The sequence below is a fragment of the Pseudophryne corroboree genome, chromosome 3, assembly GCF_028390025.1.
Source record: "Pseudophryne corroboree isolate aPseCor3 chromosome 3, aPseCor3.hap2, whole genome shotgun sequence".
Lineage (NCBI taxonomy): Eukaryota > Metazoa > Chordata > Amphibia > Anura > Myobatrachidae > Pseudophryne > Pseudophryne corroboree.
The window spans coordinates 435,695,174-435,720,961 of NC_086446.1; the positions used below are offsets into that span (position 1 = coordinate 435,695,174).

Consider the following 25,788-nt stretch of genomic DNA (forward strand, 5'->3'; position numbering starts at 1 on the left):
TACCCGGAACTTCAAGAGATGCTCACGGAGGACCCGTGGCCTCTACCTCTAAGAAAGGACCTGCTCCAGCAGGGACCTTGTCTGTTCCAAGACTTACCGCGGCTGCGTTTGACGGCATGGCGGTTGAACGCCGGATCCTGAAGGAAAAAGGCATTCCAGAAGAAGTCATCCCTACCCTGATAAAGGCCAGGAAGGATGTAACCGCAAAACATTATCACCGCATTTGGCGAAAATATGTTGCGTGGTGTGAGGCCAAAGAGGCCCCTACAGAGGAATTTCAACTGGGTCGCTTCCTACATTTCCTGCAAACAGGACTGTCTATGGGCCTAAAATTAGGGTCCATTAAGGTTCAAATTTCGGCCCTGTCGATTTTCTTCCAAAAAGAACTGGCTTCAGTGCCTGAAGTCCAGACGTTTGTCAAAGGGGTACTGCATATACAGCCTCCTTTTGTGCCCCCGGTGGCACCTTGGGATCTCAATGTGGTTTTGGGGTTCCTAAAATCACATTGGTTTGGAACCACTCACCACTATGGAATTAAAATATCTCACATGGAAGGTGGTAATGCTGTTAGCCCTGGCTTCAGCCAGGCGTGTCTCAGAATTGGCGGCTTTATCTTATAAAAGCCCTTACCTGATTTTTCACACGGATAGGGCAGAATTGAGGACTAGTCCTCAATTTCTCCCAAAGGTGGTTTCAGCGTTTCACGTGAACCAGCCTATTGTGGTGCCTGCGGCTACTAGGGACTTGGAAGACTCCAAGTTACTGGACGTAGTCAGGGCCCTCAAAATATATATTTCCAGGACGGCTGGAGTCAGGAAATCTGACTCGCTGTTTATCCTGTATGCACCCAACAAGCTGGGTGCTCCTGCTTCTAAGCAGACGATTGCTCGTTGGATTTGTAGTACAATTCAGCTTGCGCATTCTGTGGCAGGCCTGCCACAGCCAAAATCTGTAAAAGCCCCTTCCACAAGGAAGGTGGGCTCATCTTGGGCGGCTGCCCGAGGGGTCTCGGCTTTACAACTTTGCCGAGCAGCTACTTGGTCAGGGGCAAACACGTTTGCTAAATTCTACAAATTTGATACCCTGGCTGAGGAGGACCTGGAGTTCTCTCATTCGGTGCTGCAGAGTCATCCGCACTCTCCCGCCCGTTTGGGAGCTTTGGTATAATCCCCATGGTCCTTACGGAGTCCCAGCATCCACTTAGGACGTTAGAGAAAATAAGAATTTACTTACCGATAATTCTATTTCTCATAGTCCGTAGTGGATGCTGGGCGCCCATCCCAAGTGCGGATTGTCTGCAATACTTGTATATAGTTATTGTTACAAAATTCGGGTTATTATTGTTGTGAGCCATCTTTTCAGAGGCTCCTTCGTTTATCATACTGTTAACTGGGTTCAGATCACAGGTTGTACGGTGTGATTGGTGTGGCTGGTATGAGTCTTACCCGGGATTCAATATCCTTCCTTATTATGTACGCTCGTCCGGGCACAGTATCCTAACTGAGGCTTGGAGGAGGGTCATAGGGGGAGGAGCCAGTGCACACCAGTTAGTTCAAGCTTTTACTTTTGTGCCCAGTCTCCTGCGGAGCCGCTATTCCCCATGGTCCTTACGGAGTCCCAGCATCCACTACGGACTATGAGAAATAGAATTATCGGTAAGTAAATTCTTATTATGACTTATTTGAACTTTGTTTTGCAACAATAAAAATACATTTTAGCATCTTAAATATTATGAGAAACGCATTGTCCCTTGAAATTTCATATCATTGGCTTACTGATATCACAACAATACACGTGGATGTTATTTTCATCAGCGTCGCGATGCGTCCATCGGAGCTGGTCGATTACAGCCGCGTTTGTAATGTACAGTGCATCATTAAGACCCTGATATCGCGGACCAGCCCCCATCTGTGAATGCCAAATTGCTTTCTCACAAATATTTAAAATGCCCACTCTAATATATACTGCAGATGCCAGGCGCATCTTATCACCATATATGATAAAAGTGCGCTTTACATCGCAAAACACTGCATCCCATAAGAGAAAACAATACACTCACACATTATCTGAGTTCCAAAGCTCATCGATGTATATATTTGTTATTAAAAGGATATGGATTCAATATATTACAAAGTACAGTATACCTATAGTTACAGTGTTACACTCACACAGTAAGCAGTTAAAACATAGTTACAGTTACATACAGTTACAGTTACATACAGTTACAGGCCAGCAATACAATACCATTCCCTTTATGCTTATGTCTCTCTCTCTCTCTCTCTCTCTGTGTAAAATCATGCTTGCACTCCATCTTACTCTGAGACCAAAACAGCAACTGACCTCCTGTGTGATCAGCAATGTGTTATCTAGTATTTTGGGGGGAGGGGACTCTCATTCATTATGAGTCACTGGTTTGTTCGTGTGCTGATCAGGTTAAGCCTTGGGGATGTCTGAGGGGGCTGGCCTGAGCTTCCTGTCCACTACCTGTTTGGAATATCTATTGTTCTAACAAAAGTGATTTTAGCTTACATACATTTAATCATAATTATTTGTTGCAATGTCCTACAACTTAATAACAAGTATCAAATGAATCTACACATTGATCTGGTTGCTTTAATAGTAAATATGACAGGTCTATCTTGCTTTGTTCAAATAATACACATACATGACATTACTTCATTATATAATTTTAAATCATCATGATGTCTGGCGCTTGATATTATTATAATTATGTACTGTATGAAATAAGTGTTGAATCCATCTCTGTGGCATGTCCGTGTAAATGCGTGTGTTACCATATATTGCTGTGCTCGCTGCGCGTATTTGCAAGTATAGCAACTCATAATGTGTATAGTTTGTATGTTCTTTTTATGTAATATTTTTGACTTCGACAGTACGAACTCAAACGCAAGCGCAGATGAAAAACATTGCACAATAAAAAAAACACATTGACCCCCACAGTAAACAATAACAGAAACTGGCCCCCATAGGCAGAAAAAAATGAAATGTATGATAATATAGCTTTTGGTATTGCAATTTGTATTAAATTTCCACTGCAGTTTGAAAGACCCAGTGACACCAAGAGGTTTTATAATTCTTGGCTGTAACATCTATTATAATTTATTTATTAACATTTATGTAGCGCTGGCATATTCCATTGCACTTTCTTTCAAAGTTGGGCAGGGACAGATTGGGAACTGAAAGTGGTCCTAGAAAGATACGAGCACCAGAGGTATACCGTGTAACCATGGCAACAGCACCACACCTCACACATCAACAAACAAAACAGGTCCCACATGCACATCAGACCACTGGGAATCTTCCCTGTGAGCCCTATGACCAATCCGCCCCTGTCTCTCGTCTTTCTGCAGCTTCAGGGATCTCCACAAAGTATCTTCCTTGTATTATTCTAATGGTGTTTTCTATAAAATCTTATATTTTATCTTATTATAATAAGGGAGGCTCTGTCTCCTCTGTCTATCCTGACTGCATGTCCCCAGCCTGTACTGTATGTCCAAATGTGACTATTATCACACTGCTGCCCCATGCACAAAAACACAGTTCAAGTAGTTACATGGTGTTAGCTAGTTTATTACTATATTGATATCATTGTCACATGAATAAATGCTAAACCACTGTTATGTATGTTATTGTGAACTAATACATTTGTCATCCATGTTTATAGTGACCATTGCACTATGGGAGTTATCAGGGCCGGCCCAAGCTTACTTTTTTTGGTAAGCAAATATAGATTTTGGCGACCCTTGAACGGATAACTTTTAAAGGGAGAACGTGCAAGGGGTATGGTCTCACAAGGAAGGGCCATGGCCACACAATAGTACCCCCAAGGGTACAGGGAGATAGTGGGTGACAAGGAGATAGTAGGTGATTAGGGAGGCAGGGGTGATAGGGAGATAGTGGGTGACTGGGGAGGCAGGGGTGATAGGGAGATAGTGGATGACTGGGGAGGCAGGGGTGACAGGGAGATAGTGGGTGACAGGTAGACAGGGAGATAGTGGGAGGCAGGGTTGACAGGGAGATAGTGGGCGACTGGGGAGGCAGGGGTGACAGGGAGATAATGTGTGAATGGGGAAGCAGGGGTGACAGGAACACGGTAATGTCACTGTCCTATACTCATTATACTGAACCAACATGCAGTACCGAGATATTCCCGTGCAGGGCCGGCTCCAGGCACGTTCCAATAGAGCGGCTGAACAGGGCGCCACACTTGGGCCACCATTTGGGTTTGTTATATTGTTTCTGTGCAGGGTAAATACTGGCTGCTCTAATTTTACACTGCAACTTAGATTTCAGTTTGAACACACCCCACCCAAATCTAACTCTCTCTGCACATGTTACATCTGTCCCCCATGCAGTGCAGCATGGTTTTGCCCTAATGCTAACTTTTTTGGTTTGTGAACAATTCTGAATAACCCCCAATGTCAGTAATAACCCCCTATGTCAGTATTGTGTGCCATATTATTGTGTTTATCTTTATGCAAGTCCTGGACGGAAGTAATACTATTGTTATTTTGTATACAGCTTGTTTGTTATGGCAGAAGTCACTTAAGTCACATTACTTTTATCTGAAGGCAATTGCTTTTTTCTTCATTTGTTATCCATTGATTTACTAATTTATAGTTGTCATGTTAGTTAGTAAACAAGACAAGTGGTTTATCCATTTGTTACCCAGGTCCATATTCATCATCCTTAAAATGGCACAATTTCTATATTCTGCAGGAGATGTAGAAATTGTCACATTCATCAAACTCTGAAAAAGTATTTTTTGTGGAGTTTGATTGAGAATCTGTTTGCCATCCTGAGATGGCGAACTGCCCCCGAATCTCTGCACAAGTTGCCATTTACATGGCAGCTTGTGCAGCTGAGGGGGTTTCCGTGGCTGCAATGCAATATCTGCAGCCGGGACACCAATTAGGTGCCGGCAGCAGGGGGTGCAGGAAGCAGCCGCAGCATGGAGTGTGCAGCAGCGGCCAGCCCCCCGGGACCACAGAGGGATGACGGTAGCAGGGAGCCACTGCTACACGGAGTGTGCAGCAGCGGCCAGCCCTGTGTCCACAGAGTAGGTGCTAGCAGCTGGGGGGTGCAGGGGGGCCACCGCTACACGGAGTGTGCAGCAGCGGCCAGCCCCGGGAGCACAGTTAAAGGGATGGCAGGGGGGGCGCACTATTCTAAATTGTTAGTATTTACCTTATTGGTAGATCTAATAATGACTAATGAAATTACATCTGTGTTTTCAAACTGCCCACAAATTACAAAATGTGCAGCTGAAGGTGTACTCTTCCCTCCCTTTTACAATCTGCCATAGATATTAATATAATATTAAAGTGGAAAATGGCCAACAATATAATATTAAATATACATATCACCTTGGAAGTTCTCAAATTACATATATTTAATTTTACATTTTAGGAACTTACCGGAATACATAATCATGTGCATCAATCTCCTTGCCAAGGCGAGATGCATTGAGAATGCCCCCATTTCCCACCACAGCACAGCTATCGCAGCGTGGAAACTCATTACTCTTCTTTGCGAGGAGCAGCTGTTGATCTGGTACATAGGGGAGAGCAGAGACCACCTCCTGAACCACTAAACAATGCAATAAAGAGTTAATGTTGTTTAAAAGACACATATAAGGTGCAACATAGAAACAAATCATCTAGCTCATTATTATAATGTTATATTTGCAACTCCATTTTAAGGAAGCTTCAGGAATTTATGAGTGATCGTAGCATGATGTTCCTCTAAAGTTTGTACACTAGTAACCTCAGTGTTATGGTCAGAGCTGAAGTTAGTAATGATGACAGTAGAGTGTGCTACTGCGCTGGCTAACAAACTTCCTGTTCTCCAGGGAGGCTTCATGCTCTATCCCAAGATGGCTACCGAGATCTCTACTAAGCACGTGCAGGGGCCATCTTGTCTTTACTGTGTAGAGTGACATAGGTGAGAGACAGAGGTCTCCTGCTTAGCTCCTATGACAGAACTGGTTAATACATGCTCATCCCCAGAGTGCATGTAACATTGGGTAAGGTTGTACCTGCTTCATATTAATAAACCAACACCATTGGTTAAGTCACTGGACTGTTCATAATTTGAGTCATCAGCTGGTGTGTGCCTATATAACAATATCAACACCTGCACACACATTATTCCCAACAAGTTATGTTTTAGATGCAAACAGCTGACCCATACATAGTACACTTTCTAATTAGATTAGCAATAACTTTTTTCACATCTTAAGTTTGCATGTTTGGCTGCTTTGCTCATAAAATGCCATAGAAGTATGCAGCACGCACCACTGTTGGTAGGCAATAACGAGACCGCCTGTCGGGATCCCGGCGGTCACAATGCCGCCACCGGAACACCCACAGGCGGTGAGAGTCACTGCCGGAATACCGGCACCACAGGCTATTCTCCCTCTGTGGATGTCCACGACACCCACAGAGGGAGAATATGTGGCGAGCGTACCTGTATGCCGGCAGTGCTCACCCCGCTGCGGCATACTGGTGGCCAGGATGCCGCCGTTGGTTTCGTGACAGCCAGCATCCTGGCTACCAGTAAATAGTATGTATTCCCCACTGTATACAGGGGTCCACGTGCATTCCACTGCAAGAAAGGAGGATGTGACCTTACTGTTACTGTAGACAGTTCTAGTGATGTAAATACTGTTTCTGTAGACAGTTCTAGTGATGTAAATACTGTTTCTGTAGACAGTTCTAGTGATGTAAATACTGTTTCTGTAGACAGTTCTAGTGATGTAAATACTGTTACTGTAGACAGTTCTAGTGATGTAAATACTGTTTCTGTAGACAGTTCTAGTGATGTAAATACTGTTACTGTAGACAGTTCTAGTGATGTGAATACTGTTTCTGTAGACAGTTCTAGTGATGTGAATACTGTTACTGTAGACCGTTCTAGTGATGTAAATACTGTTACTATAGACAGTTCTAGTGATGTAAATACTGTTACTGTAGACAGTTCTAGTGATGTAAATACTGTTACTGTAGACAGTTCTAGTGATGTGAATACTGTTACTGTAGACAGTTCTAGTGATGTGAATACTGTTACTGTAGACAGTGCTAGTGATGTAAATACTGTTACTGTAGACCAGGCCTGTCCAAACTGCGGCCCTCCAGCTGCTGAGAAACTACACATCCCAGCATGCCCTGACACAGTTTTGCATTCTCTGACCCCAAAACTGTGTCAAGGCATGCTGGTATATGTAGTTTCACAACAGCTGGAGGGCCTCAGTTTGGACATGCCTGCTGTAGACAGTTCTAGTGATGTAAATACTGTTACTGTAGACAGTTCTAGTGATGTAAATACTGTTACTGTAGACAGTTCTAGTGATGTAAATACTGTTACTGTAGACAGTTCTAGTGATGTGAATAATGTTTCTGTAGACAGTTCTAGTGATGTAAATACTGTTACTGTAGACAGTTCTAGTGATGTAAATACTGTTACTGTAGACAGTTCTAGTGATGTAAATACTGTTACTGTAGACAGTTCTAGTGATGTGAATAATGTTTCTGTAGACAGTTCTAGTGATGAAAATACTGTTACTGTAGACAGTTCTAGTGATGTGAATACTGTTACTGTAGACAGTTCTAGTGATGTAAATACTGTTACTATAGACAGTTCTAGTGATGTGAATACTGTTACTGTAGACAGTTCTAGTGATGTGAATACTGTTACTGTAGACAGTTCTAGTGATGTAAATACTGTTACTGTAGACAGTTCTAGTGATGTAAATACTGTTACTGTAGATAGTTCTAGTGATGTAAATACTGTTACTGTAGACAGTTCTAGTGATGTAAATACTGTCACTAGCACTGTCTACAGTAACAGTATTTACATCACTAGAACTGTCTACAGTAACAGTATTTACATCACTAGAACTGTCTACAGTAACAGTATTTACATCACTAGAACTGTCTACAGTAACAGTATTTACATCACTAGAACTGTCTACAGTAACAGTATTCACATCACTAGAACTGTCTATAGTAACAGTATTTACATCACTAGAACTGTCTACAGTAACAGTATTCACATCACTAGAACTGTCTATAGTAACAGTATTTACATCACTAGAACTGTCTACAGTAACCGTATTCACATCACTAGAACTGTCTACAGAAACAGTATTCACATCACTAGAACTGTCTACAGAAACAGTATTCACATCACTAGAACTGTCTATAGTAACAGTATTTACATCACTAGAACTGTCTATAGTAACAGTATTTACATCACTAGAACTGTCTACAGTAACAGTATTCACATCACTAGAACTGTCTACAGAAACAGTGGGGGTAATTCCAAGTTGATCGCAGCAGGATTTTTGTTAGCAATTGGGCAAAACCATGTGCACTGCAGGGGAGGCAGATATAACATGTGCAGAGAGAGTTAGATTTGGGTGGGGTGTGTTCAATCTGCAATCTAATTTGCAGTGTAAAAATAAAGCAGCCAGTATTTACCCTGCACAGAAACAAAATAACCCGCCCAAATCTAACTCTCTCTGCACATGTTATATCTGCCCCCCCTGCAGTGCACATGGTTTTGCCCAATTGCTAAAAAAAATCCTGCTGCGATCAACTTGGAATTACCCCCAGTATTCACATCACTAGAACTGTCTATAGTAACAGTATTTACATCACTAGAACTGTCTACAGAAACAGTATTCACATCACTAGAACTGTCTACAGTAACAGTATTCACATCACTAGAACTGTCTATAGTAACAGTATTTACATCACTAGAACTGTCTACAGAAACAGTATTCACATCACTAGAACTATCTACAGTAACAGTATTTACATCACTAGAACTGTCTATAGTAATAGTATTTACATCACTAGAACTGTCTACAGAAACAGTATTCACATCACTAGAACTGTCTACAGTAACAGTATTCACATCACTAGAACTGTCTACAGAAACAGTATTCACATCACTAGAACTATCTACAGTAACAGTATTCACATCACTAGAACTGTCTATAGTAACAGTATTTACATCACTAGCACTGTCTATAGTAACAGTATTTACATCACTAGCACTGTCTATAGTAACAGTATTTACATCACTAGAACTGTCTATAGTAACAGTATTTACATCACTAGAACTGTCTACAGTAACAGTATTTACATCACTAGAACTGTCCACAGTAACAGTATTTACATCACTAGAACTGTCTACAGTAACAGTATTCACATCACTAGAACTGTCTACAGTAACAGTATTCACATCACTAGAACTGTCTACAGTAACAGTATTCACATCACTAGAACTATCTACAGTAACAGTATTTACATCACTAGAACTGTCTATAGTAATAGTATTTACATCACTAGAACTGTCTACAGAAACAGTATTCACATCACTAGAACTGTCTACAGTAACAGTATTCACATCACTAGAACTGTCTACAGAAACAGTATTCACATCACTAGAACTATCTACAGTAACAGTATTCACATCACTAGAACTGTCTATAGTAATAGTATTTACATCACTAGAACTGTCTACAGAAACAGTATTCACATCACTAGAACTGTCTACAGTAACAGTATTCACATCACTAGAACTGTCTACAGAAACAGTATTCACATCACTAGAACTATCTACAGTAACAGTATTCACATCACTAGAACTGTCTATAGTAACAGTATTTACATCACTAGCACTGTCTACAGTAACAGTATTTACATCACTAGAACTGTCCACAGTAACAGTATTTACATCACTAGAACTGTCTATAGTAACAGTATTTACATCACTAGAACGGTCTACAGAAACAGTATTCACATCACTAGAACTGTCTACAGTAACAGTATTTACATCACTAGAACTGTCTATAGTAACAGTATTTACATCACTAGAACTGTCTACAGTAACAGTAAATAGTAAATACTGTTACTATAGACACTTCTAGTGATGTGAATACTGTTTCTGTAGACAGTTCTAGTGATGTGAATACTGTTTCTGTAGACCGTTCTAGTGATGTAAATACTGTTACTATAGACAGTTCTAGTGATGTAAATACTGTTACTGTGGACAGTTCTAGTGATGTGAATACTGTTACTGTAGACAGTTCTAGTGATGTAAATACTGTTACTGTAGACAGTTCTAGTGATGTGAATACTGTTACTATAGACAGTTCTAGTGATGTAAATACTGTTACTGTAGATAGTTCTAGTGATGTGAATACTGTTACTATAGACAGTGCTAGTGATGTAAATACTGTTACTATAGACAGTTCTAGTGATGTGAATACTGTTACTGTAGATAGTTCTAGTGATGTGAATACTGTTACTGTAGACAGTTCTAGTGATGTAAATACTGTTACTGTGGACAGTTCTAGTGATGTGAATACTGTTACTGTAGATAGTTCTAGTGATGTGAATACTGTTACTGTAGACAGTTCTAGTGATGTAAATACTGTTACTATAGACAGTTCTAGTGATGTGAATACTGTTACTGTAGATAGTTCTAGTGATGTGAATACTGTTACTGTAGACAGTTCTAGTGATGTAAATACTGTTACTGTAGACAGTTCTAGTGATGTGAATACTGTTACTGTAGACAGTTCTAGTGATGTAAATACTGTTACTGTAGACAGTTCTAGTGATGTAAATACTGTTACTGTGGACAGTTCTAGTGATGTGAATACTGTTACTGTAGACAGTTCTAGTGATGTAAATACTGTTACTGTAGACAGTTCTAGTGATGTAAATACTGTTACTATAGACAGTTCTAGTGATGTAAATACTGTTACTATAGACACTTCTAGTGATGTGAATACTGTTACTGTAGACAGTTCTAGTGATGTAAATACTGTTACTGTGGACAGTTCTAGTGATGTGAATACTGTTACTGTAGACAGTTCTAGTGATGTAAATACTGTTACTGTGGACAGTTCTAGTGATGTGAATACTGTTACTGTAGACAGTTCTAGTGATGTGAATACTGTTACTGTAGACAGTTCTAGTGATGTAAATACTGTTACTGTAGACAGTTCTAGTGATGTAAATACTGTTACTATAGACAGTTCTAGTGATGTAAATACTGTTACTGTAGATAGTTCTAGTGATGTGAATACTGTTTCTGTAGACAGTTCTAGTGATGTAAATACTGTTACTGTGGACAGTTCTAGTGATGTAAATACTGTTACTATAGACAGTTCTAGTGATGTGAATACTGTTACTGTAGACAGTTCTAGTGATGTGAATACTGTTTCTGTAGACAGTTCTAGTGATGTGAATACTGTTACTGTAGACCGTTCTAGTGATGTAAATACTGTTACTATAGACAGTTCTAGTGATGTAAATACTGTTACTGTAGACAGTTCTAGTGATGTAAATACTGTTACTATAGACAGTTCTAGTGATGTAAATACTGTTACTGTAGATAGTTCTAGTGATGTGAATACTGTTTCTGTAGACAGTTCTAGTGATGTAAATACTGTTACTGTGGACAGTTCTAGTGATGTAAATACTGTTACTGTAGTAGTAGTAGTAATAATAATAATAAAAATTTTTATTTATATAGCGCTCTTTCTCCAAACAGGACTCAAGGCGCTTTACATCAAAACAAGCATAATACAGAAGATTAATACAGCAATACACAGGCATAAAAATTAAAATCTAAAATGCATAGAGTAATCATAATGCAGGGTTGGTGTAGGCATTTTGGGTAATAACTTCCATGGGCTGTGTATTCCACCCTCACAGGGTACCGGGTGCGGCAGCCATCTTCGGCGCACAGCGTAGGATTACCCTAGGTGGAATAGTCCATCCCTAGAAGAGGTGACACAAAATGGGGGTGATTGCAGCATCCTAACATTCAGAGTAGGGTACAAACAAAACTATCAGGTCCATGTATTTCCATCCCATCCACAAGCGTACCAGATGAGGCAGCCATATTGGGTGCACTAGAGAGGTTACACTGGGAGGTAAGCCATACATGGGCCCAATGCATACATGGGAGAACGGGCACTTGTGTAGGGTGGTCTTCAGTATGCCGGCTGATGGGATCCCGGCGCACAGTATACCGGCGCCGGGATCCCGACAGCCGGCATACCGACAGTTATTCTCCCTCATGGGGGTCCACGACCCCGCTGGAAGGAGAATAAAATAGCGTGGCGCGCCACCGTGCCCGTAGCGTGGCGAATGCTGCGAGCCAGCAAGGGGCTCATTTGCGCTCGCCACACTGTCGGTAAGCCGGCGGTCGGGCTCCCGGCGCCGGTATGCTGGTCGCCGGGAGCCCGACCACCGGCATATCGTAGTGAACCCCTTGTGTAGTCATATGATATAACCTGTATGAGCAATCCACGTGAGGCACATGCTGCCCGCAGAGGAACCGACAGAGGCCCCCATTTGGGGTGCACTGAGTTAGATGCTGCAGGCAGGGTGTGCAATCAGTGGAAGCAAACCTCACAGGAATACCACACGGTAGGGTGGAAGTATGCAGTAAAAGTGTTTTTTTGGGGGGGTTTTTAAGAAGAAGAAAGCACATGATGAGATCACCTTTGCAGGTAAACAATGAAAGAAGGGAAATTATCCTGGTCTAATTCGAGCAGTAAGGGGGGGTATGAGAATGTGGGGAGCACACTCAAATCTGAGGAAAATAATCATGCTGAGCCTGGCTTTGGTGCTCTCCCCACCAGTGCTCCCTGCTCACCTTGAGGGGTAAGCCTGTAAGGCACTGCTGATGTTCTCTGCCAGAGGGTTAGTGGGCGTAGTCCTGGTGATTTCATAGCAGAGGTTTGGTGAGTCCACATGATGTTCATGAATTGTTTCTTGATGTTGTTCAATGTTTGTTCAACTGTTTTTTTTTAACTGTTACTTTTCAAAACGCTTAGAGATAGGAATGCTTTGAGTACTGGAACGCACAGCTGACACAGCTGTGCATGGCTGAAGCTACAGATATACTATGGCAGTGGTTCCCAAACTGTGTGCCTAGGCACCCTGGGGTGCCTCAGGACACTAGCAGGGGTGCCTTGGATTGGTGTCCCAAGACCAATTCAAACTATTTCTGGTCAAAGTAATAGACAAAACCAGTGCTTGTGGCTGCCAGTTATAAAATGTGAGGACAAACAGAAGCAAATATTGTCCCGCACCACACTAAAGAAACTAAGGATGATACATAAACATAAATTACTTATTGTTTTCTAAAATTCTCAATAAGAAACTTTTGGCCTAGGGGTGCTGTGAAAAAAATTCTGATACTCTAGGGCGCCATGATTCAAAAAAGTTTGGGAACCACTGTACTATGGTAAACTGACACAACTACAGCTGAGACAAATGTCCCACTAATCAAAGGGGTTAGATTACACAGTGTTTGACTAAGCAAACACCATCCCAGTCTGCCCTCATAAATATGCAGCACTAACCAAAATTTGAAACACAGGTAATTTACATTACAAACAAAACCAGGAATCGCAAAACTATCTTACAAATGATTTGAACATACATTGAGTACAGAGATGTTTTGCACAGGTTCAGATTGCTACAGGCAGATTGCAGAGTGAGATTTGAACATACATTGAGTACTGTAGACAGTTCTAGTGATGTAAATATTGCTAATTTACCTGTGTAGTTTAATTCCATCCAGCCAAATGGTGGGACAAAGTGTTCCAGTCTGTCCCATTCCTTGTTACTGAAGTGACGATCATCCATGAATATTGTGATGTGAGGAAGAAACTTGTCTTTCATCCAAGGTGAGTGGCGTGCTTTGATTTTTACAGAAATGGGGCAACTCTAGTGAAATAGATGAAAATGTAAAATATATTTGCATGCTTGGGCACACATTTCATAAGTAGATCAACACACGTAATAATGAAAAAAATAAAAAACTGTGTAAAAGATTTCCCGGTATACATCTGTACATGACAACAAAGGCCTCATACAGGTTGGATCTTTAAACTCTGAAAACCGCAAATGGGCGATTTTCAGAGTACTGCGCATGTACTGTGGCCGCAACACGCATGCACGGACCTACACAGTGCGATCACATCCCTGAACAATGTGATAGACAGCAGCGCCCGTTCTAAGGGAGGGTGGGGGCTATTGTTGATGCAGCATTTTCTGGGAGTGGTCCAGACAACCGAGGCGTGTCTGGACCATTTCAAGGGCGGCTGCATGACGTCACATGCATACAGTTATCCCCAATTTCTAGTCCTGTTGTGCGATTGCAATTGAATTGTAAGGATTACATGAATTATAAGGATTATAAAACATGCCTTGCCCTGTGCTGGGCGGCCACCAGCATGTGATCTTCATCAGTAGCAGATTCTGCTACTGCAGCTGAATGGGGTCCACAGCCAGCAAGACATTTTTGCTTTATTTTCAAAGCTGTTCTAAATGGTAATCATCATTGCTTAATCCTACACTCATTGCAATCTACCAGCAGTACAGGGGATCAGTACGAGATCCCGGAGGTCAGGAGACCGATGCCGGGAGCCCGACAGGCGGGTACCCAGCGGCGAGCGCAGCGTGTCCCCTCGCAGGCTCACTGCGCTCACCACTATTCCCCTCCAGGTGGTGGTGTGGACCACCACCCAAGAGGGGCCGGTTTTTCAGTTGGTGTCAGGATTCCGGCGTCGGTATCCTGACTGCCGTGATCCCGACAGGCGGTCAATTGACTGCCTCCCATACAAACTACAGAGTAATGGAATAAACAAAGTAAAGTATGTGCACGCAAATCAAGTCTATGACACCCCGCTTACACAAATGCTCAAAACAACAAATTCATAGATTCAAAGCGCAACAAATCATGGAAACTTTGAGCAAATTTTTAAAATGATCCCAGAATAAAACTTGGGTCACTATTATAATCCAAATTAAAACACAAACAACAGACCCTGATGCTATCTGTGGCCAGTGTTGGATTTCCCACTGGGCTCGAGAGGGACAGGCCTAGGGGCGGCACGGCAGTCACTCCCTTCCCCTTCATTTGATCTTTCTTTTTAATGCAGTCCAGAAATCGTGACAGCCATCCCAGGATCAGCAGCTTCTTTAATGGGAAGGGGGGGTCACGGGAGCGGGGGTCGCAGGTCATGGGAGGGGGGGGGTGTATGGATGTAGAGGGTGCCTCCTGATGGGTCCCGTAACTGGGGCTTCCTGAATGAGGCAGAGCCAGAGACTGCTATGTTTATGCAGGACCAAAATAGAGCTCTGCATCTGTTCTTTATTATTTCCCCGTGTTTCAGAGCGTTAGCCGCTCTTGAACCTGGCACTCATGGGCTACTGCCTGTGATGGAGAAGGCTGACAAAATTCTGATGTTGGGGGGTGGCCAATGATGTTGTGCCTAGGGGCGGACTGGCCTGACCCTTAAATCTGCCACTGTCAGTGACACATGTATGTGTTGTCATGTATAATAATGTATAATAAGTAGGAGGGTATAACATTTCTACAAAAAGCGTGTCTTCTATACCAGAAGAGGGCCCTCCTAGAGGAGACAGTCATAGAATAGACTATTACTATTCTATAGATAGATCCTATTAAATCATATCTAATGGTAAATCCTTTTTGCGGAAACGATAAATGAAAGATTGCTGCAATGTACAATAATACACATCCATGGACAGGGGTTCCCATAGGTAATCAAGCTACTGCAGCCATTGGGGGTCATTCCGAGTTGATCGCAGTGAATCTTTGCATTGAAACCCGAGGGAATTAGCGAAATCCGTATGTGCACAGCGCCTAATGCGCATGTGCCAAGTCCGCCATACGATGAATGTGCAGAAATACATGCGATTTTTGAATTTGCAGTCACGCAACGACAAAGAGGCGTGTTGAAGGTGGTGCAGGGGTATGGCTTTGCAGGCTAGCAAAAAAAAGGGGTGTAAAGGTGGGTGTCTTGTGGGGAGTAAGCTAAGGGCTGAAGGTGTGGTTATCGCACCGCTGCTGAGGTGATCATTGTCAGTACACACCAGGCGTTCGCAGTTGCCGAGTAAGTCTAGGGCTGCGCACAGCTAGCGAATGCTCGGCACAGGTGCCTGAAAGGATGCACCTAGCTACTTATTGGCAATGGAGCGTAGCTGTTTGCAATGCAAACGCATCAAGAGGCCATTGCAGCTCTGGCACTCTCAGAGATGGTATGTACTTTTACACTCCCTGGAAATGGTATTATGTTAAACTTTAAAAAAAAATGTCAAACTCACAACCAGCACACATGTTTATTATTAGCAATTACATGTGTATTGCACATGTCCAACATCTCTTGTTTGTGTATCATTTTGTTTATTTTTTTGTTATTAAAAAAAAAACCCACATACATGGCATGTGTCACAGATTCCTACATTTGCTGTGTGTTTCATATAACAACATTCCCACCATAATGCACACTAACCTATCATGTTAGTAACTCATGCTTTAGCTAATACATTCCTATGGATTAATTAGGTCAGATGTGAGTTCTATTTAAGATGGCATGTTGCCCATAGTAACCAAACAGATTACTGGTCTTCTATTGTCTAAGGAACAGGATACATGTGAAGTATAATTTTTGTGTTTTCTATACGCAACCTCCCATGTTTTTTGGGACTTGACACAAACATAAAAAAAAACATTTGTATATTTAGCTACAAAAAAACACTTGACCCACACCCATAATAATAAAAACACAATTTGACAACAAAGTGTCTTGGTTAAAATTATTTTTACTATGCAAAAGAATATTACATTATGTTGTGTAAAGAAAAAAAAATATTGTTACAAACATAACATAACATGGCACAGCAACAAACACCTGTCCGTGCACAAAATAGGTACCCAGTAGTGAAGTCCCCCCATCTACTGGCCATTAAACACAACAAGAGACTGGTCTCATTACCCTGGCTGAGGAAGATGTTGGGCAAATTGAGGTAGATTCTGGTCACAATACCCAAACCCAACAATCAAGACCACAATGTGAAGAGCAAGGTGGGACAAGTTCACAGGCTAATGCATCACAGGCTGGGAACAAAAAGAGAAGACGCCAAACCACATTCAGCAGGAGGGAGTTTGACATTTTGGTCCCACAAGCCATTGATAAAGTATTTTAGAACATAAACAACATGGGCGCTGGGCAATGTGTCCGCATCTGGAGAGAAATTATTTTTTCTCCTTTTTTCGCCCAGCCTGAAGGGGATGTTGCTCAGTGGTAGGTTTGCGCACTGACCTTCAAGGGCCCTGCCCAGTGGGAACTTCTTGGGCAGGGTAGGCGATGGGCCAGGTGTTGGAGCCTCCCTGGTCAAGGTGGGCAAGGAGGCTAGGTGTTGGAGCCTCCCTGGTCAAGGAGGGCAGCGATGGTCTGTATGCCTTGTCCAATTGTGTTGTTGAGTTGGAGGACAGAGGAGTTGATGGCGCACATGCCTTGGTGCACACAGGTGGTCAGGTCAGTGAGCCTGTAGGACATCTCACATACCTCCCGGTTTATCTGGTCATGGAATTTGGTGTTTCTTACTCCATGACTGACTATCTCTGCCAGAATCTCCGGGCGAGTGCTTTGGTGGGGTATGCCAGTGTGGGGCAGGGCTGGTGGTATTTCCTCCCCCACACTGGAGGTGTCACTATTTCCCCCCTCCTCAGCCTCAGTGAGATGCCATCCCTGTGCTGTGTTTAGAAAAAAAATACTAAAATTAAAATCATATTAGTACAAATGTTCCAATTTATACAGTAAACACTTGTCTATATATTTTTCAAATCTTACCTTCCAAGGCATGTGGATATTCCATGGCAGGTGTGTCGGTGTCCATTTCGGACACACCTGCCACCTCCTCATAAGACACACACACCATCGCTAGCTCCTCCAGGTCTGTAAACTCCACAGTCTCAGGGAGTGGCCCTCCCCCTGTGGCCCTCGAAGAGTTCCAGTGCGCAGCCTTTTTCAGCTTCAGGCGGAACTTGAAGTCAGCCCAACCACATATGTTTTGGTGTTTGGGTGAAAGGAGAAGAAATTAACCGTAAGTAAATGTGATGCAAACTTTTGGAGGACATGTCATAGTATTGGTTGCTATAGGCAACATGACTGAATTTGCTGCTTAAATCTTAGTTAATGCATACTATAGTGTTTGTCACTGTGGCTCAGTATGTACTTACCATCTTCGTACTTCCTGGGGTATGCGGACAATTGGGCCCACAGCAGTGATTTTTCTCCAGATCTGGTCCTTTATCCCAGCACCCATGTTTTTATCTCCAAAATGGATTCTATAAATGGCCTGTGGGACAAGAATTCCCAACTCCCTCTTTGTAATCGGTGGTTGGCGTCTTCTCTTTTTGCCTGTTGCCTGTGATGCATTAGCCTGAGAAGTTTCTCCACTTTCCTCTTCACTTTGTCACCTCTGATTGCTGGGTTTGTGTAGTTGGCCCAAAATCTTCCTCAGTTTGTGCCACATGTTCCTCAGCCAGGGACCTCACAACAGCCTCTTCTCGTCTTTGTGGCCCAGTAGATGGGGTTTTGTCACTACTGTGTCCTGGTTGTTCCACCTCTGCAGTGGCAGGTGTTTGTTGCTGTTGACTTTGCAAAGCCAGCTGTCTACTTCTTTTGAGTATTGCCTTCATTTCGGCATTCAGCCTGGCCATCTCCTCTGCAAGTGGATCAGGCGCCATGATACTGGTTGCATGTGCGTATGGATCTGGGGGTGTGATTTTATACCTGCGTATGCATGGTTTGCGGGAAACAGCACAGGTGATGCATACACAATTGCTACATGTGCTCTGATTGTTTACTTTATTTAAGCATGTTCTATGCAGTCTGTGTTTGTGGGTGTATGCAGGAGCTATTGAGTGAGGAGTGTTGCGTGTTGTTAGGAGTTTTTGCCAGTTACAGTGTTGTACATTATTGAAGGTAAGATATGTTTTGATTTTTGTGTGAAAAAGCAAGCAGTGCTTTAAAGATTGGATCCATATTATGCAGCCACGTGTACTTGTTTACTATAAGAAGTGTGTATTTTTTTGTTGTATGTGATGTGTATGCAGCTCATCCATATGTTGTGCGTAGCAGGGTTTTTCATTTTTGTGTGCGTACGCACCAGTGACGTGCGGTGGGGTGAGGCAGAGCCTTTCCTGTCACACTAACGTTTGTGCCAGAGTTTTTACTGTATAAAGTATATGAAAAATACAAAGAATCTGCTTTAAATATCTACTTTGCATTATTCTAATCATATTTATAGCCAAAACTGTGTAGTAAAAAGTCTATGGCAGGTGAGGCAGTGCCTCACCTACCTATCTTTTCATCACATCTCTAATCAAACCTCACAACATTTTCAGGAGTGTATACTGCTGCACCTGTGTATAATGCCCACATGTACCCTTTGGCTAATATATTGCATGTAAATCTGGCTCTGGTGCTAGCCAGTTCCTCCTGAGCAAGTTAGCTCACCGCACGTCCCTGGTACGCACTGGGTTTTGTTTTAAATGGCTTTTTGTTTAAATTGGGGTTGTTGTTTTTTTGTTAAGTGGTTTGTTTGTGTTAATAAAATTAATTTTTGTTTCCTTTCTTGTAATTGTTCCAACAGTATATCTATTTGCGGGTAAGTATGTGCATGTTATTTGTTGTGGTGTGTGTATGTGTGTGTGTGTGTGTGTGTGTTTTTGTTTTTTTTGTTCCTTGGCCTTTTACCAGATTCCTTTCTATATTCATCTGCTGGTAAGTATATGCATGCTCATAAGTGTGTGTTGTATGATGGAGTGTGGGTATATATGTATATATGTGTGCTTATTTAGTTGTATTTTGTTTTTGTTCCCTTCTCAAGAAAGATTGTGTATTTTTTGGAGTTTTGTGGCATTTTCACTTTTTTTTGTTGCTTGGCCTTTTGCCACGTTTTTGTCTCCGGTCATCTGTTGGTAAGTATATGCATGCTCATAGGTGTGTGTTGTATGATGGGGTGTTGGCTTTGCTTAGTGTGTTATTGTTTTACTTTAGTGGTTTGGACCACTCAAGTCCTTTTTCTCTTTTTTTTTGTAACATAAGTACCGTATTTGCCGGCGTATAAGACGACTGGGCGTATAAGACGACCCCCAACATTTCCACTCAAAATATAGAGTTTGTTATATACTCGCCGTATAAGACTACCCCCTTCCACACACCAAATAAAACGTAAAAGAACATCAGATTTGTGACATACTGTATATTATGACCTGATAAGAGATTTGGATAGGGAGTATTTATCAAGGTATGCATAAGAAGGGGGGAGGGGGCGAGGAGAAAGTTGTAAAATGTATAAAAGTATACCCCTGTGTGCATTTAGTGTTACCGGTTTCACATGAGTGCCATTAGTATTAGTATTAGTGCCATTACAGTACCTGTCATTGTCACCATTGTACGGCCACAACGCGACTGCAGCGCCTCCGTCCAGTCCCTGCATCTCCCTGTAATTGGCACTAGTGACCCGCCGCGGCCACACTGGATATCGCGCGATACTGGATGGTGAGTAGAATGAGGTGGGCGGGCATCGGGAGGCCACTATGGGCACCGGGCGAGTATCGGAAGGCCACTATGGCAGCTATGTCTATCCCAACTGAAGTGCACCCGGCGTATAAGACGACCCCCCCACTTGGAGGCATGTTTTTCAGGGCAAAAAAGTAGTCTTATACGCCAGCAAATACTGTATATATTTTTCCAAATGGTCTTTTTAAAGTAAGTATATGCATGCTCATTGTGTTGTTGTGATTGATTTTGTGTTGTAGGATTTGTAGTATAAAGTGTGTTCAATCTTCCCTAATATTTTTGTATTCTTTTCTTCCTGGTGTTCTACATTTAGATGTGGATTATGATACAGAAGTGTTTTATTAATTTTGCAAATATTTTAATGATATTATTTGTTAAACACATTCTTGTTTTTACACTGTTTTTTTCCCATTTTAAGATGCTGGTAGCAGCATATCTAGGCTCCGAAGCCGGCCAACCACAACCTGCCCCTCATCCTCGAAGGCAATGGAGGCATGCAAGGCCTTCTATATTCCATACCTGTGTCAGCCTTTTTGGTATGCCAGATGATGAGGTGGTGCGGCGCTATAGGCTTCCCCCTCATGTCATCCTAGAAACTCTCAATAATAGAGAGTGATCTAGATAGATCAATTCGGCATCCTACAGCAATACCAGCACTGACACAATTCCTTGCTGTGTTACATTTCTGCACCACAGGTTCCTACCAGCATGTGGTTGGGGTGCTGGTAGGCATATCCCAGCCTGCATTTTCAAAAGTTCTCAGGCGCGTAATTGGGGCCTTTTTTAAGTGAGTGAAGCAGTTCATTAACATGCCATTGGATGTGGGGTCCCTAGCTGTGTTGAAGCGGCAATTCCAGGAAGGGGGTTGTTGCTTCCCACACGTTATTGGGGTAATGGATGGGACACATGTTCCACTTGTGGCACCAAAACATAATGAAGAAATCTATAGGAACCGAAAAATGTTCCACTCTTTGAATGTGATGGTTGTTTGTAGCCCATCCTCCAGATCCTTTCCCTGAACGTACGTTACCCTGTAAGTGCGCATGATTCCCACATCATTCGGCAATCAGGGATATGGCAAAAATTAAGACTGTTGGAAGGCCAAGACACATGGCTATTGGGTGAGTTGGATTGCCATCATGTAGTAAAGGTTGTTTTTTTAACGTTGGACATATTTTATACTTATGATTGTATTGTGTTTTTACAGGAGATCATGAATATCCTTGCACCCCCTGGATCATGACTTCTTATAGCACACCAGGGCCACAAATGACATTTAATTCCGCGCTTACAGCCACTAGGCAGCTGGTGGAGCACACAATTGGCATCCTGAAAGGACACTTCCATGTGCTCCACTGCACTGGTGGCGACCACATGTATTCACCAGAAATGGTAAGTAAAATTGTGGTCCTGTGTGCAATCCTGCACAATATTGCTGTAAGGAGGTGTGTGGAGCTTCCTCAAAGTGAGGAATTGTCCCCAGAGGACGAGGAGCCAGGGGTTGGCCGGACAAGGAGTCGGGGCTCTGAGGCACAGTGGGGACATGCCCTTAGGGCACAAATAGTCACACAATATTTCAGGTATGCTTATGTTAGCAACACATTAGACAAGTGTTTATGGGAGTATTTATAGTGATATTTGTGGAAAGTATAACATATGTCGTTCCAGATTTGATTTTGAAAAACACTATTTAGTTTGTCATATAATTATTATATTTGTATGTGTTTTGAGTTGCTATATTACCAGTTATTACCAGTTATTTTATATAGCGCACACATATTCCGCAGCGCTGTACAGAGAATATTTTGGCCATTCGCATCAGTCCCTGCCCCAGTAGAGCTTACAATCTATATTACCTGCCACATGTACACGCACACACATTCACACTAGGGTTAATTTTGTTGGGAGCCAATTAACCTACCTGTATATTTTTTGGACTGTGGGAGGAAACCCACGCGAGTACTGGGAGAATATACAAACTCCACACAGTTAGGGCCATGGTGGGAATTGAACCTATGACCTCAGTGCTGTGAGGCAGTAATGCTAACCATTACACCATCCGTACTGCAATGACCGGTCTTTGAGATACACCTGCAGCAATGTAGATAGATTTCAGTGTGGTCTCAATTTTTCTATCCCCCGGGTCCTTTACTGTAAAGGAGCCCGGAGCCGGGAGTACCGCCTTCTAAGAGAGGCGAGAGACGGAGACGTCTACAGCCGGAGATTCTTCCCAGAACTTTATGCCCTCCTGGGCAAAGGGGAATGTATGCAAAAACCATTTTGACACCTGATATTTCTTATCATTTCTTAACTTTATGTGAATTTTATATGTATGTAAATGGGTAATGAACACCAGTATTGTTGTGGAGTTAACATATATCTTGTATATAACATAATTATTTAATTTTTTTCATAAACATTTTTATGGTTCCAAGTAAAATGGAACATTGTTTTATGTTCTGTTTTTTTAACATGCATTCCTCAGTTTTAATATATGGTTTTTTTTACCCTCAACATATCCACATGTACACACTAATACAACAATCCTGGATTGTTTAGCTGAATGATGAGTCCAAATTTGGTGAGTTGTAATATTTTTTGGTACAGTGAGGTTTTTAAAAATGACAGTAACATATAGTCGCATATGCATACACAAAAGGCCACAAACAACACAATGTCATTATACAGTAATATCAAAAAAGTTTATCAGTAAAGATGACACCATCATAGGTGTCCTCCAGTCAAAAGTTAGCACACAGTATAAATATTAGCCCCTGTGATTAACACGCCATTGGCACCATGCGAGCTGCTGCCTTCTCCATGAGGGAGCTGCGGATCCTGACTACTGTAATGGTCCGCCGCGTAGGCCATGCGGGGCCTTATGTCTCAAAGGTGCAATAGCGTGCGGCCTACGCGGAGGTCCGCAGAACACTGCGGTCGACGGTCCGCACAAGAAGGACCATTGTCCAACTTCAGCGGCGGTGGTCTAACCTCCGCTACAGTCAGTCCCAATTGCTGGCACAGCTGCGCCAACAAATAAGTGCAAGTGAGTATCTACACTACCATTTGTGTTTGCATGAGTGTGTTTTTTTTGTATTAAAATGTTTAGCAATATTAGCAACTATCATTAAATATATTTTTAAAAAGACCTGTAGTGTATGTATATAGACTGTGTGGGAGAGGCCCATGAAGGACACACCAGGGATTGCAGTGGTAGGGGACCATGTGTAGGGGTGTGGCCAGTCTCCTGAGAGGGTACAGACAGACACCACTTTGGTTAGCAAAACAAGTTTCGAGTGCATGGACTGTGGCCCTTCATAAATATATACAGTAAACATTACAAATGCAAGCATGATAATAACAATGCAATGCTGAGAATTGCCCATAGTCCTGCATAGTGTAAGCTTACATATGTCTTATGTATGATTCAAGTGCACAGCCTGGAGCATGATCCCTAGAGGTGTAAGTGGTGGGCCAAGGCAGAGTGGGCCACCGGGGAACTCCTGTGTACTCCTGTGGCCCAGTACATTCCTGTATGTTGTTGCCTTATAGGTAATTGTCTGCACTTAGTATAATATTAGGGCAATGGATATTGTCTGAATCAAAATATAATTCATTATAAATAGGCGATGTTACCATAGTGGACAGTATACTGGATATATATAGTAAGGAATAGATATGAAATAAGTTTGAATGTATGAGGTAATGTTTAGCTGATTTAAGAAATTAGGTTTGTGTATGTGTTTATATAGATATACTGTATATTTGTGTTTTACAGCAAGATGGTAAAAAATAGTGTAGGGAACAGGTTTATTCTGCTCTAGTCATAAATAAGGCCAGAGAGGTTACAGTAAGATCAAGAGTCATTGTAGAGAAAAGGTATTAGGCCATAAATGATAATAGGTATGTGACAGAGCTCTGTTGGTCATTGGAATTCACAGGTGTGCTTACAGTAGATCAGAATCTACTGGTTTGTCTATTGTCCAGTGAAGGTTAAAAGCTAGGGAGTATAAATTAACTACTATGAAAAGAGATCACATCCATTGATAAAACATTGTGTAACCGACCCCAGGAAAACTTGTCAATACAACAGAACTTTGGATGAAAAGACATTCCAGATTTTACAATACTATACTTGCTTAAGGCAGTGTGGACACCACACTTTTATGACACCATGCCTCCGTGAACAGGACACGACAGCCCAGTTCAATGTTTGTTTTATTACACCTTGGAATCTGACAAACCTATAACTACCTATTCCATTGGAAACTATGAGAATATGATAGTTTGAATTGGTAAAATATGAGATAAAAGGACCAGACTTGTAGTTAGGAGTTAGAAGGAAGAGGGAGAGGGAGAAGAAGAAGGAGAAGGAAGGAAGTCAGTCAGGAGGAGAAGTCATGGAGAACATGCAGAAGGAATGATTCTTGGGATGGCAATCTTTAACTTGCAAGTATACATTTTATGTTAGCAATTGAAACTGTTTGTGAAACTTATGTCATGTTGTTTTATGTTATGTAACGAAGGAAGCATATATAATTATAATTAGTATATATATCACTACTGTGTATATCTTATTCTGTACGATTTGATCTGCCTGTAAATAAAGAATCATATAAAAAGAGCGGTAATATTCAAGCTTGAACTCTCTTTAAGGAATCTTAACTTAATAACTTCATAAGTCATATGTATAAGGACTGCATATATGTATCAGCCAATTAGTTTGTAAGCCTGACATAATATATTTGCAGATATATATGATAAATGCATATTAATTGAAATATATCCATATATTAAATACCATATATGATATATTAAATATTAATATTCATAAATATGATTCCATAAATCAATATTGGCGACCACGAATTGGACTTGTTATTACTGAATCTGATTATCTGATTTATAATATTTATGAGGAGTAGCAGATGCTATAAGCTGGCTACCAAATCTGCAGAATCACGGTGGGGATGTATCTATGAAAATTTATTACCATTGTGTAATGTCAATTTTGTATTCTGTATAACCTAGGATAAATGTGTTAGTGCAATATACGTTATTTTAACTAACATAATATCTATTAGGAAGCAGCACCAAAGGCTATAAGCCTGCTGGCAAAATACAAGATCACAGTGGAATAGGTTACAAATGAGAATAAAGAATTTAAAGGCCTAGAATAGAAAATGTGCACAGTGGAAAAGAGTATTTCCAAATAAATGTATAAATGTACCAGGTATTAGAGTTTAACCTTAAGACACCGGTCAATCTTAAGGAGAGGATACCTTCAGTACTAAAAACAAAGAATATATAAATTTAGCATTGAAATGTTA

At 41.6% G+C, this 25,788-nt stretch overlaps 1 protein-coding gene across 3 annotated transcripts in view; it reads right to left on the minus strand.

Moving 5' to 3' along the window:
• ST6GALNAC1 (ST6 N-acetylgalactosaminide alpha-2,6-sialyltransferase 1) overlaps positions 1-25,788 on the minus strand; it is a 315,054-nt gene that overhangs the window by 138,194 nt on the left and 151,072 nt on the right. For all 3 annotated transcript variants that reach the window (XM_063960425.1, XM_063960426.1, XM_063960424.1), the window contains exons 3-4: positions 13,616-13,784; positions 5,439-5,610 (exon numbers count right to left, since the gene is read on the minus strand). In XM_063960425.1, the coding sequence (XP_063816495.1) occupies positions 5,439-5,610; positions 13,616-13,784 (341 nt within the window). The remainder of the gene's footprint in view (positions 1-5,438; positions 5,611-13,615; positions 13,785-25,788) is intronic.